Below are 16922 nucleotides of genomic sequence, written 5' to 3'. Positions count from 1 at the left end.
GAACACTATTGATAGTCAGCTATTGCATATGTTAATTGCAAAGGAGCCATCCATAAAATCACAGAAACCAGTGCACTGACAGAAGTAGCTTTCTGAACATTTGACAGTCTTATAGCAGAAAACAGTATCTGCAAAAGGGCTCTCACTACAAGGTGCCTATCCTTTGCATATAACGTGCAGGCCATCTTATTCTAATTGCCAGATGTCTTATTATGTAGGGAAGGTAAGATAATTGTGTTTTCTTTTGCTCTAAATTGCACGCATCTATATCCCCTTCATATATTGTTTGAGTTACAAAGCTAGAGGGTCAAAGCCAAAGGCGCTAGTAGAGGTATAGCTCTGTTGATGAACAAAATGGGCTGTGGGCAAGACAACCACACTTCCAGTGGCCTCCCAAGACACCCACTGGAAATTCCAGCAGTGGTGTTCTTAGTGACAGTGTAGGGCAAAATAGAGTGTTCTATAATAGCTGTGAATCCACAGGACCCAATGTTCCTTTTGTCTCCTGACACCGTATCAGCTTTGGACTACCACCCACCCAACTGCAGGGCTATGGATGTGATGGTTTTTCCACCAAGTAATCTATCCACACCCCACACGAAAGGATGTCTTTGCCCAATGTTAGCAATAGTACAGAAAGTCTGTGAGAGGTGTATTTTCACAGATGGTACTTAACCAAAATAGCAAGCTGTAGTTTGGCTTTCTGTCTATCTCACTACATTACAAATTTCTGCAGATTCCCTATCCTGGCAGATTAGGCAAGGCAGGAGAAATGAATAGGTTTTTATAGAGCCATATATTATACCATCTTTTTCAAGCACTGTGTAATCTTCAGCACATTGTGTTTCATGTTGATTTTCAGCACACAAAGTCCTACAATTAACCAAAGGCAGTGTCCATTCCTCCTTTCATAACTAACTTCAAGATGACATGGGTGCAGACCCATGTGGAAACAGAGCTCAGGTGGTTGATAAAATGTAGTTTATTAAATTATAAATTTTGTAACAAAAACCAGACGGAACAAGAAAACAAACAAGCTACAGGGACTAGACGGAAGAGCCGATGAAGACACCATGAAGTGTTTACAAGTAAAACTCTGCAACAGAAGTTATTTTACATTTCATTCAGGAAGATGATTGCTCTTTGTTTAGTAAAACATCTGAACTTTAGAAGTCACACCTACTTTATGTTAAAATTAAGCATCTGGTTCATACCCCCAATTCTTGTTCATTTCCAGTTCGCTTTAGTTTTCCTTCCATACATCAATCCATGCAGATAGTAAAGATACTTAATGCAATGAAGAATGATGACATTTCCAAGTTGTACAGTGAATATACACTGGTCAAAAAGGGGGACAGGGTTTTACTGGGGATGAGCATATACTACAAAATAAAACGTGAGACATTTACGAAACTGGGTATTGCTAAGTAGCTGTCAAACCATTAACACACCCCAGGGTTTTATTTTTTTCTTCAAACATTGAATCTTCCAGCCAAGACATTAAGAGATCTTCTTACAAGCTCAAGGACCAGGCTTGGTTTTCCCTTTCCCCTCCTCCCACCCTGAAACACTTTGAATACATTGCTAGGCTGGAATGCAATGCCAATACAGACAAAATGTACATATACAAGACTGAGTTTTCAAAACATGGCTCTAGATTTAAACTTCAGTTACTGTGCACTGTCCATCAGGCCTTCTAGACCTTACACTGGTGCTTCCCACCCCACTCCCCACCACTGGTCTATCCAAGGCTGGCTGACTTGCATTCAGATGTCTCTGCTGAGCAGAGGATACAGGCAACTGAAGTTGGGCAGACACATCCTCACTATCGCTGCTAGCATCCGATTCTGTTTCCTCAATGGAGGTGTCAAGAACTGGCACCCTACCAGAAGACGATGATTCATGGTCTTCCTCTCCCTCACCCCTATGGCTCCTTTCAACCATACTGTCTCCATTTATTTGCAAGTTGGCAAAAGAGTTCTCTAGAGTGCTTGCATCAGGTGATGGCGTTGCAGGGCTTGTCGGTTGACCATCTAGTGAAGGAAGGGGTCTAACAGAAGCAGTTGCTAGAGGCTGCCCAGCAGCAGCTCCTAGAGCTGGTGTGCTGTCTGCACCATCAGCAGAGCTCTCTCTTGCTAGATTGATAGCATTAGCGTCACAGTCCAACCTAAGCCCAGCAACTCCCTTCTTTGGAATATCTATTATGTCCCGTTTTATTTTCCTGCGACGTCCATGCTCATTTCGCCTATACTGAACCATGTTCTCTAGATCTGCCACATATAAGAACCCAGCAATTAACATTTCAGTGCTCTTTTTACCTTTGGAAAAGGCATCTTCCAGCTCCCTACTGGTACGTTCATCATACTGCCACCATCCATTTCTGCCTTCATAGTACCAGGCATATTCCCCATTGCCTCTACTGGCTGCTTTGAGTTCCTCAGGTGACAGTAAGGTTGGCTTATCAAGAAAGTCCTCCGGGATCTCCTGACGACAGAGTGCACATCTCTTTCCCAGCCAGGAAGCTCCTTTCACACACAGATAACAGAAGACATGTTTACAAGGCAGACTCACAGGGTGGACACATGTTTGCAGACAGATAGCACATTCAGGGACCATGAGAGATGGTGCTGCACCGGAACATGATTCATTTGTCTTCTTGTTTGTGGGAAGCATGTTGATTGAGTGATCGATCTCACCGCAACCGGCCATCCTAGAGAACAACAAAAGTATCATAATTTGGCAGGACCTACCGTTAGCCTACTTTGCTTAACCACAGGACTTTATCCTAAACAGTTTATAACAACTGAAAAAAGCTACAAAAATGTACATGAACAGCATCATATACAGACAAAACAAAATATCAATCTGCAAGGACAATCAGTGTGCTGCAGAAAATATGGGCTGGAAGATAGGGGTTCAAGCTGCTGCCTGCACATGAAGCTCACTCTACAAGAATGAAGTAAATGAGCAACCTAATATATATAAACGACAGGATGCAAATATGATAGTTTACAGTACCACACTAGAGAAAGGGTGAAACAAAATTGCATATTAATGTTTCAACACCAAGACAGCTGTCCTCCATAACTACTTTGCCTCTGATCACCACTGCTAGTGCTTGGTTAAGTAACAGGGAACTTCTGGAACATTGTGCTGGGTGACTACTGCTAAGCCCTAGGAATTTACACTATAGGGTCCCATCTGGTCCCTAATTATCTGCATGAAACATTCAGCTCCCTCGCCTCTGATTGAAGTTAGGCAATGAAGTTTAAAATTGATACTTGAGATCACGGGGGGGGGGGGGGCTGGATGATGATGAATAAACTGAGAATATGTAAATGGTGGTAGTAGTTCCTATGTGTCATCTGTTCTGGACAGGGGTGCCCACAGATCCATCTTCATCAATGCAGGGCCAGTATGGTATAGAGTACCTTCCACCAGCTATGTCAGATGCAGCCCCTCCTGGAGAGATACAGCCTACCTACAGTAACTTTGCTATACTACCACAGTACCTTGTTCAGGGGCTTTCTGCTCAGAAGCTGCCATTAGTATCTTAGCAGCTGTTTTTGGTACTAACCAGGACTTGTTATTGGGATCATATCTTGTCTGTGCGTCAAGATCTCTACTGGCTACTGGTCTGTTTGTAGAGCCAATTTACTGCACTGGTGCTTAACTTTAAAGCCCTGCAGAGGTTGAGACCTGAATACTTGAAGGAACATGCTTCTGCATCAACCTGCCCATGCACCAAAAGTCTTCTCTAGTTACCCTGCCATCTCAGGTAAATGGCAAGTAGAGAAATGACCTTCTTATTGCATTTTATTTACTTGAATTCCTTCCCCAGATGGGCCTGCCTGGCACCCATTTTAATGTATTTTCAGTGCTATAAGCACAGATCTCCTTATTTCCCCATACTCCCCATCCAAGGAGTTTATAACATCTGTATTACTGCAACTTTTTATTCTTGTAGGCATTTTATTTATTTGAAGCATGTTGCTTACATTCAGTAGATTGTATATTCTGCATATGTGTATAAATAAAACAAGTGTCAATCATGCTCCTTCCAATTTTTGCTGAGATGACAGTGAAGTGAACAAATGTCATGGCTTTTTGTCAAAGAATTAATGAACCCATCACAATCTGTACAAAAGAGTGTTTGGCCTTGGTCAGTCTTGACTCCCTACTTTTTGCATATAGCACAGCACAATATCACACATCAAAAAATTGGACACAGTTAAGTCAGAGGATCTGGGTCCCAAATCTTGATTACATGTTTGGATTTCGCAAACACAAGGCCAGAAAAATATTTGAATTAAGATTTTAGCCCAAGTCTACTGTATTTATTTAACAAAATTCAGTCAACAGTTGCTTGATTCATCTAGGATGTCTGAACATGTGACTTCAGGAATAGAAAACCATGGTTATCTGCTTACATCAGTGGTTTTCAACCAGTGTGCCATGGCACTCTGGGGTGCCTTGAATGATGGTCAGGGGTGCCACTGCAACACTGGCCTCTGGCCTTCTTTCCTTCCCTCCTTCCTCTGATGCCCTCTTGCATCTCTGCCTCCCAAAGGCTTGCACAACTGTTTGTTGTAGCAACCCTGGCTATAACCTCCGCAAGCAAATGGTGCCTCTGGGGCTGGCTTCCAAGGTAAGGTGCAGGCCTCAGGTTCACATTTGGCCAGTCTCCATTGAGCCACTAAGGCTGGGGGCATCCTCTTCCCAGACCCCTGTGGGGCAGTGTGAGGAGGCACCTCCCTTTGGGGAAGGGGGGGCAGCTCAGAGACTAAGGGCTGCAGCAGCAGCTGCCCAGAAGACTCCCAAGGAGAGTGGAGAGGAGAGGAGGCTGAGGGAACACTCCACAAGGGAGGGTGTTCGAAAAAGGGTGAGAGGCTGCCAGCTCTGCAGGCAAGGGGTGACATAACTGGGATTCTGAGCCCCACAGGGGTACCCACAGAAAGAATGCAGTTGGTCAAGAGGGCCGTGGACACAAAAAGGTTGAAAAAATCTGGCTTATGTATTCCGGATTTTACAAATTCCAAGGTGAGATTTTGTGTGAAGGTTTGGGCAACACATAGACTAAGGCTGCAATCCTATATCCACTTACTTGGGTGTCCCAGCAGGTTGGGAAACCAAGTAGAAAAAGGAGAACTTGGTACACCTGAGTAATTCCACAATTAAAAAGTGACAGCATGCATTGAGAGCCTCATAATGCCCATTAACAGTACAAAAGCATTTGTTTAGCAAGGGAACAGAGTTCAACAAGTTTAGGCTGGCCCCTGTAATCAAACAAAAACATGAGATTGCCAGAAACATTTATTTACTTTAAAGATTTATAAGATGGCTCACATTTTAAAATATTGTAGTGTACAGAAAACCAAAATAAGTAAAAAGAATAATGACCAGAAACACAGTTAAACATTCCTCACCTACTCCCCTTTACCACCTTCTTATGAATTTACTCAGAAGTAAATCCCTGCATTCAGTAGTGCTTAGTGCCAAGTAAGAACTTTTAAGGATTGCAGCTTTAGTCCCCAACCTCACACAGCATCTTCACAGATGACCAGGGACAATCCCTTTCATTCTCTAGCTTACAGCTGTAGCGAGGCAGAAGGGGCTTCTACAGTGCTGGCCTGCCCACTTACTCCAAATACCTCAGCTGCTCATTTTCAAAAGCCAGCCCACCCTCCCCACCTGAAGACAGAACAAAAGAATGGAGCTTGTTTCGGCAGTGGGCAGCCAAGGTTCTCAGAGTTCCTCAGCCACGTACTGACAAAAGAGCTAGTTTTAACCTCTCTCTAGCTTGATGTCTGAGAAGGGATGAATTTTTTACTATGCACTTGTAGTTTACCATATCAAGTACAAGTCACATTTGAAATGCCAACTCCATACTTGGACACACACAAGATCTACATCACATTGACCTTACCTTCTTTTTCTTCTTCTTATCACTCTTCTTGGAACATATTGCAAAATTAAACCATCTTTATATGTATCTAATCAGAGCTGAGTGCCTTGTTTCCCAGTTAACAACTTATTCTTCTTGCATGCTGCTTTCTGGACATGGGCAATGCCAGTGTACCACTGCAAGTTAAGGAGAAAATAAAGAGCTATCAGACTTAGAGTAACCAGTTATTTATATTTATGAACTATAAATATAATATAAATATATTTATGAACTATAAATATGAACTATATTTATAAATAGCAGCTTTCTGTCCAACTAGCCATGATAACACACAATGATAATAGTGGCTTACAATACAAGTACAAAAAGAGATGGGGATGAAAATAAGCAAATTTAGTAGTCCGCTATTTTATTGTAGAGCTGAAGGAGACCCCAAGGGTCATCTAGTCCAACCCCTTGCAATCCTGCCCACAGCCATCTCTGAGTGGCCTGTATCTGCCAATATTGTGGTTAGCAGCTAGCCGCACTGACCCACTGTGCCATAGACAAGGATGTCAGAATCAGTGAACAAAACAGTTCTGGGAGAGAAGGAGCCAAATGGCAGCTGGTCCCAGTCAGTTCAATTGATGGCGTTACGTACACCGTCTTGCCTCTCCTGCTGCTTCAATGAGACAGAACAGATGTGAATGGAATTGGTTCTGGGAGCAGAGGAGGCAATGGCAAAAGTTTCAGTTAAGCCAGCTGGAGGTTCTTCCACAGTGAACTCAGTTACTCAGTTATTACATCTGAAGCATTTTCTTTTATTTCATGGATATGTTCTCTTAAGTCATTTTAAGATCAAAGTAGCAAACAGTTTTGAGATCAAAGAGACTGTGTAGGTGAGTGGTTCTCGTGTCTGAGAAACCGATCAGCTCTGGACAGGTTGCACTCCCTCTGAAGCAACAGGTTTGCAGTCTGGATCTATCTTTGTTACTGGAGGCCCAGGCAACTTAAGTGGCTAGAAGTGTCCTTTACCAACTGCAGCCTGTACAACACCTACAGCCAGGGAGGACTTTTCCATAGTAGTTCAAGCATTAAGGTAAAGGTAAAGGGGCCCATGACCATTAGGTCCAGTCGTGGCTGACTCTGGGGTTGCAGCGCTCATCTCACTTTATTGGCCGAGGGAGCCGGCGTACAGCTTCCGGGTCATGTGGCCAGCATGATTAAGCCGCTTCTGGCGAACCAGAGCAGCACACGGAAACGCCATTTACCTTCCCACTGGAACAGTACCTATTTATCTACTTGCACTTTGACATGCTTTCAAACTGCTAGGTTGGCAGGAGAAGGGACCGAGCAGTGGGAGCTCACCCCGTCGCAGGGATTTGACCTGCCGACCTTCTGATCGGCAAGTCCTAGGCTCTGTGATTTAACCCACAGCGCCACCCGCATCCCAGTTCAAGCATTAGTAACTTCAAAACTGGATTACTGCAATGTACTCAATGTGGGTCTTCCCTTGAGCTTGAACTGGAAACTGCAGTTAGTGCTGAATGATGCAGTAAAGTTGCTGGCAGAAGAGAAACATTGTCAACATATAGCACTACTTCTCTATTTGTTACCAAGCAAGTTTCAAGGTGTTACTATTAGCATATACTATAGCATATAATAGCTTAGGACGAGTTTACCTGAGCGATCAACATACCCTATATATCTACCTGACCACTTTGATCTGCAGGACTAACATCACAAAACATTCATTCTGCACTTGTAAGAAATCAGTCTTTAGGTTTAGCAGCACCTGCACTTTGAAACTCCCTGCCTATTGACATCAGGCAGGAGGCTTCACTTTACTCTTTTCAGTACCAGCTAAAAACATTTCTGTTCAGACAAGCCTATCCAGATATGTAGAAGCTGACATGTGTTTTAATCTATTTTTATTGCTTAACTGCTTATTTTATTTCCATTTTGAATTTTTAAAAATACCTGATTTAACTTTGTATTCTCTTGACAGTTTTGATGTTTGCCAGTAGAACTGCTAAGTGGTTTACAAAAATAAAACGATCAAGCAGTATACAATTAATTTTGCTAAATAAAATAAAAATCAATCAATTCATGCTGGCAATTAAAGTAAGCTGCTCTAGAATATGTTAGTCCACTGGAAGGCTGGGGAACCAGTCTGTTGAACGTCAAAAGCCATCATATTATTTCTTGAATATTCTATTGGACTATTAGGGAAGGATATTTTGAGGTCTGCAGGTTCCAGGGCAAAGGCACCCAAAATTCAAATCTTACCACTTAACCTAATACAATGCTCTCCTTTCTCCTCATCATATGCAGACTTCTCTCATGGCAAACCTCAAACTCATCCCAAACTGAAAGGTTCTGCTTCACAGCATTTACCAGTCCTGTGCAGTTAGTGTTTTAAAACACAATGTCTAGACGGCTATCTAACCAAGATGCATTACATTTCATTTTCTGCTAGAGAGGTTACACTGAAAGGCACTTTTTATTGAACTTGGGGATGCAGAACTTTCAATTGCCTAAGCAGATCTATTTAAGTGAAATTTTACTGCATACATTAAATTCATCTCATATGAATACTGCTAAATAAAGTCAAGAAATCGACAAGTCCTGCAGAGAGGTTAATGGTAATGTACATAATTGAAAAGAGCTTTGGGAAGATTTTGGCTGAACTTCCAATTAAAACTTTTGAGTAATAACCTCTGCACTGAAGTCCCTTGTGTGCTGCATGTAATTGTTTCACAACCTTTTTCCTTTTTTAAAAAAATAAAAAAGGCTATAACCAGGCAGACAGGTGTCATGTGATTTTTCTTTTTAAAACATTACTTTAGGGCAGAGACACACAATTCACTTGGAGTGCCACTTTTAGATTTCTACTAACTCATGAGAGCCAGGTGCTATGTTAACAATAAAAAATAGTTTAAGTTAAAATTGTAACTCCATATGTTTTTTTAATCTATCATACAACTTTCTGTCTCTCTCTGCACCTCACAGTGGGATCTCCTCTCTGCATCTACACAGCTGTCTGAACTCCTCATAGTGCACTCTCTTGTTCCCAGTATCTTACCCCTTTTTCTGTACCCCACAACTGTTCGTTATCTGCAACACTGCAGGTTCCTGCACTCCCAGCTCTAATGTAACAGTACTGTCTTGCTGAAGGCCCTATTTTTCTCAACCAGGTCTCAGTTCTGCCTTTATTCACTGTCTTGTTTTGCGCCACTTCTTTCACATCCCTGATCCCTATCCCCTTCTTCCAGTGTTCTGCTTCAGAAGCATACTAGCTTTTCATTCTCCCAGAAATCCATATGGTAAATGTGCCTCAGGTGCTCTGGCTGTATGAGGCTAGAAAAACTGTCACAAACTCTGTAACATGCTTCTAAATTCAGGAAGAAACAAGATACATATAGGGATGTAGTCATTCTCCCATCTCGAATTTTGATACATATTTGCAGGCCTTGTTTCCCCAAAAAGCACAGGAAAAGGTTGCAAACAAAAGGCATTTGGAATTTCCCCAGGAGAGATAAAACCAGTCCACTTGGCCTTACGTTGTACATCAAGGTTAATACCATTAACCATCCACCACCTCATAAGTTGCCTATCAGACAGAACAAATTTGTTCTGAAAAATGTTGCAGTGCAACAGCCTTTGAATCATAAGTGCATGCTACTTGAAAGTCAAAATGTTTTCCACCTGCAAGGATAAACCAGCCTCCAATGGACAGAATGGAAGGAAGATGGATGAATAATTAAAAGAGGAGATAAAAAATTAAAGATTTATCATAGAGTTAAGAAAGTGTGCTTTTTATTGAAATAAGCATGTAATTATCTTTAGGAAACGGACCACAGTATAATTATAAGATTGAAGTACCATATTTTTCGTCCCATAGGACGCACTTTTTCCCCTCCAAAAATGAAGGGGAAATGTGTGTGCGTCCTATGGGGCGAATGCAGGCTTTCGCTGAAGCCTGGAGAGCGAGAGGCATCGGTGCACACCGACCCCTCTCGCTCTCCAGGCTTCAGGAAGCTATCCGCAAGCCTTGCAAGCCCGGCGGGAGTTCCCGCGGGCTCACAAGGCTTGCGGGCAGCAGCCTGCAGCCCGAAGCACGGGGCACCCTCCGGAGGGTGCCCCGTGCTTCGGGCGGGTGTCCGCAAGCCTTGCAGCAGCAGCCGCAACTGGGGGGGGGATAATCTTTTTTTATTCATTTCCCCCCAAAAAAACGAGGTGCGTCCTATGGGCCGGTGCGCCCTATAGGACGAAAAATAAGGTAATAATATTTTTGAAGGCTATAAATGTTTTAAAGGCAAGTTTAGAAAATGATTTCACTCAATCACTGTATTTAACCTATGATGCACTGAAGATCCAGTACTTACAAACTCTCCTAGCAAGATTAAAATACTTCAATTACATGTTCATTTATCTTTATATAAAGGAACTGTGTGCTTTATTTTGTGGACCACTGCTTATTTACTTCCACTCACTAAACACTGGCTAAATCAGGAAAGTCTTACGGCACATCTGAACATTCTCAGTCTTGGAGATTGTCAGGATAGATGGGTTGACAAATAGAGATTAACCACCAAGAAAGTGTACGACACAGAGGAAGAGGTGTATTAGATACAGGTGACTCTCAACTTATGCTGGGGTTACATTCTAGGGACAGTGCGTAAAATGAAAATCACATATAGTCAAAACACATTGGGTTCAATGGTGAGTGCGATTCCCAAAGTCTTCATTCCCAGATGCCTGCCGCTTTTGAATTTTTTTTGTCAAGTGCATAAAGCTGAATGTGCACAAGTTAAACGCATGTAAGTTGTGAGTTACTTTTCTGCAGTTCCTATGTCATTTGGTGACACCCAGAAAAGGTAAGCTATTCATCTATTAAGGCATGAAAGGGGCACAAATGAGCAATGAAATAGGTCAGGAAGAGAGAAATAAGAAGGCTGAAAACTAGAATGGTGCTGTATAAATGCAACAAAAGCATCTTAGCTAGTAACCTTGGGAATGTAATTCCTTATTGTCAGGTGAGCTGCTGTACAGAACAAAAGTTCTTCCTAGAACCCAAAAGTTTCCCTTCCCCAGTTGACACAGAAAAACCAAATATGACTGTGTAGCTCATTTGAAATTTCACAGAAAAAAATGTGTTGGCAGATGAACTTCAACTAAAGTAATTCTCTTAGATCTAAAGTCAAGGCATTACACTGAAAACAGTATGGAGGATAGAGAGTCAAGACACCATCACATCTAAGAACCATCAACATAGCTAGGTTTGGCACAATCGTATATTTCTACTATTTGGCCACAGCCATGTCGAATCACAATGTAGAAAGATGGTCCTGCCACATCTATCAAGTATAAAATACCATATGCACGAAAACGCAGCCACTTCCACAATCTGGAGGAGACAAGTATGAGCAAGATGCTTGTATGTGCATAATTCAGACACATTTCAAAACACACATCTTTATGTGACATCTTCCACATTAAATTGCTTTCAATGAGATGTATATTGAATATGCTTATAGGAGAGGACTTCTTAAATAGCCTATTATATTAAATTAAATTATAATGGCATAATGCATTAATTGCCAAAATACTGTATGTAGATGAGGACAAGAAACTGAGGGCATGCACCCCAAAATAAGCTTTAGATCACTACAAATCATATATCCACACCCCAAAAAATACACTCAAACCATCAGCAGTTAGTTTATACCCTTTTGTAGTTATTGGTGTGAACCCATACACTAGAAAACATATTGTGCCCAATATGAAGCCTATTAGAATCTATGCCACCTTATACAGGACATATATCTTGAGTATGTTTTATACGATTGCTGGTAGGACAAATATATTATGGGGTACACAGCCCCCAGTTCCTTATTCTCTTCTACATAATTTGACTATATTCTATATATTTTGACATATTTTAAGTCATCTTGTAGAAGACACTCTCCTGTACCACTTGAGGTGAATCAAAGTTTTTTAAGTTCCTTGTCCTTATAATATAATAATGCCAATAATTGCTGAAATAGAGAGAGAGAACAAAGTTCAGCTTTGGGCCACTATAACTTATATGTCTACATCTCCTGGAAACAATTCTCAATGAGACTCTCAAAGTTTATTTTATGTCCTATTGTAGGAAACAGTCTCCTTATTGTGGGGTGCACAACTCCAGCTCCTGTTTACATATTTTGTCTGTTATATGATAGAGTGATACTTTTGATAGTGTCTTGCACCCAAATTGCTGGAAAAGACACAATTCACTGCCACGTCAAAAGGACACTATTCTGGACATGTGTATGATTTGTGGTGTCATGAAACTTTTTTTGGAGTCCATGAAATTTGGCAATAAATAATAATATATTACATCAGCCATTCTTAAAACACCCCCAATCTTACAGCTTGACAAACTTTTTGCAAATATATGTGTCATGGGAACTCCCACCGTGCTCAGAAGGCTTGCGGAGAGCAGGCTTGCGGAGAACAGGCTGCGTTCCACAAGCCTTCGGAGTGCGGTGGGAACTCCCGCCGCGCTCAGAAGGCTTGCAGATAGCTGCCTGAAGCCTGGAGAGCGAGAGGGGTCGGTGCGCACCGACCCCTCTCGCTCTCCAGGCTTCAGCAAAAGCCTGCATTCGCTCCATAGGACGCACACAAATTTCCCCTTCATTTTTGGAGGGGGAAAAGTGCGTCCTATAGAGCAAAAAATACGGTAGCTTATGCCAACCTGGACATTTTGTCTATTCCTTCCAAACTATGACTTCTATGTCATACAAGTGAAAACTGGCACCTGTAATTACTTTCCTAAAAAAGTTTATTACAGGGAGAGGATTAACATTCCATTGAAAACAATGCAGTGCTAATAGCACCTGCACTCAGGTGCTCACTCTGATATTTGCCAACTTCTCTAGATCAAGGGGACTGGCATACAGCTAGTGGACCCAGTGAAATCTATGAGATTAGAGTCTCATTCTTTTGAAATTACTACTGTCTAATATCACTGCCATTAAGTCCCCCAATATGACTTACTCATATTACAATACTCATGTAGGATGCTCTCATCTACCCTATGTTCCAGGCTAAGCACTTACAGACCAATAGGCATTTTCTCAGAAAAGAATGCATAAGATACCAGGAGTTGTTTGCACATCTGCATTTGATAAATGACTGTTTTCTTTGGATATGTAGCATCCTAGGGTTGTAGGTAATTTTTTTTAAACTATCTTTCATAAGGTTATGTGTGTTAATCTTTTTATACACAATAAATTTATTTGCTTCTATTTTAAGTTGATATTCCTTGATACCAACTTGATTTTCCATATGAAGCCACAGTTCTAAAGCTGCATATCATTGGGTACCTCATCTCAAATTACTAAAAAGCTTAAAAATAATGTGCCCTATTTTTAAAAAAGACTAACTTGATGGAACACGTACAACTGAAAGGCCTTGTGGACCAAGAGGCATCAGGAAAAACATGCTATGGCATTTCTCTAAAACAGAATAAATTTCAACAATCACAGTCAAATCAATTTATTACTTAGTAGGCGCAAAAGCAATCGGCCCTCTCATTTCAGCAGAAACTGATTACAGACCCAGAATGTTCAATTCTAAATTCAGATATAGTATATATCCTACTGTGATGTGCTCCAGTGGGAAAATACTGGTTCCATTTCAATTCACTTTATTGTGCTGCTTATGGGAGTTCTTAAATGCTTTTTGGTTCTGATCATGTATTCTCAGTGGCCACCAGATTTTAACCCATGTGTCTGTTGTTGTGTTGTTCTTCATTTGGACTTTGTCATCTAGATCAAATATGAACACAGCGAAAACATAGAAGCCCATCTTACTGCTGGTAAAAAAACCAAAAAAAAACTATGTATAAAGCACATTAAAGCATCCTAATAGGCACACTGCATATAATTATTATTCTGGCCTAGATTACCCAATTTGCTGCTGTTCAAATATAAGATCTCCTTACTATCTATTCCTAATAGTATTCCACATTCAGCACAGAAGCAATCTCTTGTGTTTGTTACAAAGTAGACCAGGAACTTATTTTCACCTCCCATTTATACACAGAGGAAACAGCAAGACTCAAACTGACTGCTATAAAGAGCAGCATTAAAAGCACTTAGTTGTCAGATTTCAGAGTTGTGAATCATGGAAGTAAAGTACTTCTGGGTGCTTTCTATCCATGTTATCTCATTGCAATTTAACTTTAACTTTAAGTATTTTATCGGGAGTCTTGTAACGTCATTGAGAAAGGCTGAAAGAAAAAGCTAGATACAGTACTCCTAACGTGAAGCCATGTTTTCATGTTAACAATATAAATTTAGGATCAGGACATGAACTATCAAGCCAATATTCTCAATCCAAAGCTAGTGTTATTGAGCTTCCACTTGCATGTCTACTGTTCTAAGGTGCAAAAGATGATGGGTGAAATGGTACAAATCTAGTTATGGGCCAGCACCTGTGGGCTAACATGCATTACTGCATTCAACTGAGCTGTGTTGAGTGCAGTACAAAGGGCAGCAATGGACATGAAGCAGCATACTGTAGCTACAGTTACCTGGATCAGGGCACCTCTGATGTTTTCAGCCATCTCTTATGGACTACAATGAACCTCATTTAATGATTTCCAGGCCAGGATAGTCCTCTCTTCATTTAGTGTTTAATACTTCTAGGACTTATGAAGCACCTTTACACACTCACATTGTCAATGAGTACACCTCCAATTGCACCCATCAACATTAAAAAAGCTATGGCCTAAGTAATTTGTCCAGCAAACTTTATCATTTCACTTTTTAAAAACTTCAAACCTCTTGTTCCAAAAGCTGTGGCTATGTTACCTGAAAATTACATATTTTGAACTATTTCAAATTGAGCTAGCTTCATTTGATCTCAATGCCAAAAAAAATGTGGTTGTGACAAAAATGCGTAAATGTTAGATTTTAAAACCCTGTGCAGCAGCTACTACAGTACTTAAATGTAAAGTTTTCCAACTGCAGTCCTTTCAAATTAGAAACAATTACCAATAGGCCCCATGGCCAAATACTTATGTTTAGCCAAGCATCTCATTTTCTCTTAACTGAATAACATTTTGAAAAAAAGTAAAATTAAAAGCATACAAATGACACGGTCATTTAAAAGCATTTGTGTACTGCTTTTCAACTACAGCCGTTCTCTCGGTTTATAACAATATCATATTTATACGGATTATTTTACCCCTCACAATGACAGTTCCTGAATATCAGCTGCTGTCAATTGTATCAAACGATGGTATCATGTGGCTCTTTGTTCTAGTCCCCTCCCCTCAAAGGTGGCGCAGCAACGGGAGAGCCAGGGCAGTGTGTGTGTGTTTTTTTCATACACCCCCCACTGTTCATTTGAGAGGAAAAGCACAAGTGGAACAATATCTCTTTCCACCAACCAGTATTTGAAATCCTGGAAGAGAGCTTTCCATGGTAAACAACAATCGGCCCAACAAGAAGTTGTCATCGCACATTATTATTATTTACGGGTATCAAGTACGACAGCCTTTCCCCAAATTCTGCCTGGAGGAGGGAGTCGTTTTTTGTTTTACGCTTCCCCCCCACCTCCAGGAAAAACAACAGCAACAGCAGCAGCAGCGACTGAGGCTATGGGAGAGGAAGAAAAACATCTCTAGGAAATAAATGCGCACTTGACAGCAAGGATTGTCAGGCAGAGAAACACCCCCCCTCCCCATAACACCATTCAAAAAGGAGGAGGAGGAGGAGACCCCACGCACCTCCCCAGTGTGGCTGCGCGTGTCGGGGGCTGGAGGGAGGGAGCTAATGGCTCCCCAAACAAGTGACTATCCGAGGGGAGAGGGAGACGAGAGGCCGGAGCCAATAGGTGACCCAGAGGGAGGGCTGGCGAGCGAACCTCCTCCTCCCCCCCCCCAAAAAAAAGGCCGGCTCGTGCACTCTGGGCGCGCGGACAACGACGACGACGACACGGGGCCTTTGTTCGGGTCTGCCGCTGCCCGGAAGAAGCGAAGCGGCCGCGGAGAGGCGGGGATTTGGCGCGGGGGGGGGGGCGAGCGAAGAAGGCCCCGGACACAATAGAGCCGCCTCCGCCACCACAGCGCCGACTCCTCCATCATCCCCCGAAGGGCAGCGTTCACTCGCGCACTCACCTCCCTCACGGGAGTCGCCTTCCCGCTGTGCCTGATCCCTCCGCAGGCGGTTGAAGCCGAAGGAGAAGCGTCGTTGCCGTCGCCACTCTGCTCCCGCCTCCTCCTCCTGCCGGCCGTCGTCTGCCTTTCTCTCTCTCTGCCTGGCGATTAGAGACTGCTCTGCGCCGCCGCCGCCGCCCCCCCTCCCTCCGCGTGAGGGGCAGCGAGCAGGCGCTCGAGCTCCGGAGACGTCAGCACGCAAGAAGGGAGGGGCGTAGAAGTGGCGCCGGAGGTGGGAGGAGCCAAGACTGAGATGCGCGGACGGAACGGAAAGGAAAGGAAGGGGTGGGGCTCGCGGGATGGTGTGGGCGCTCTAGCGCCCCTTGCGGATGAGGCTGCGCAGGTCACTTCCCTCCTTTTACGAGAGAGCGGGTGAGGAAGTAGGACAGTCACCGGCTCTCTATATACAGCGTGTGTAGGAGCCCCAGGATGGCAGCTGTATTGTGTGGCAGGTGAGAGAGGGTTTCGCTAGAGCCTCAAGCCTGGCAGGAGAAATCAGTGGCAATATAACCCTAAGCCAGTAGGGGAACATTTCAGTCCGCCAGGTCACGCTGTAATAATAATAATAATAACAGCAACAATCGCAATAGGAACAAAATCGAAATAAATATAAATTTTAAAAATGTCCAGTAGCACCTTAGAGACCAACTTAGTTTGTTCTGGGTATAAGCTTTCGTGTGCATGCACACTTCTTCAGATACACTGAAACAGAAGTCACCAGATCCTTATATATAGTGGGAGGGTGGGGTGGGGTTTTCCTCAGAAGGGTAGTAGGAGATGGGTGATGGACTCAATGAGTATGGTAAATAGATTCAGGTAGGTTGG

The 16922-nt window shown here is 42.5% G+C and overlaps 1 protein-coding gene across 2 annotated transcripts; it reads right to left on the bottom strand.

Moving 5' to 3' along the window:
• Window positions 1-964: 964 nt before the first annotated feature.
• RNF146 (ring finger protein 146) lies at window positions 965-16580 on the bottom strand. 2 transcript variants are annotated; one of them, XM_080999749.1, is made up of 4 exons: window positions 16059-16579; window positions 5927-6081; window positions 5105-5276; window positions 965-2710 (listed from the first exon to the last, which is right to left on the bottom strand). In XM_080999749.1, the coding sequence occupies exon 4, from the start codon at window positions 2707-2709 to the stop codon at window positions 1660-1662; it is 1050 nt and encodes a 349-aa protein (XP_080855875.1). In that variant the 5' UTR covers window position 2710; window positions 5105-5276; window positions 5927-6081; window positions 16059-16579; the 3' UTR covers window positions 965-1659. The 2 variants fall into 2 exon arrangements, with proteins under 2 accessions (XP_080855875.1, XP_080855874.1); XM_080999748.1 differs by lacking the exon at window positions 5105-5276 and having other exon boundaries at window positions 16059-16580.
• Window positions 16581-16922: the final 342 nt, after the last annotated feature.

The sequence above is a fragment of the Podarcis pityusensis genome (assembly GCF_964106645.2).
Source record: "Podarcis pityusensis genome assembly, chromosome: 3".
NCBI classification, from domain to species: Eukaryota; Metazoa; Chordata; class Lepidosauria; order Squamata; family Lacertidae; genus Podarcis; species Podarcis pityusensis.
Note: the sequence above shows the minus strand (reverse complement) of the source record. Positions and strands in the feature narration are given on the sequence as shown.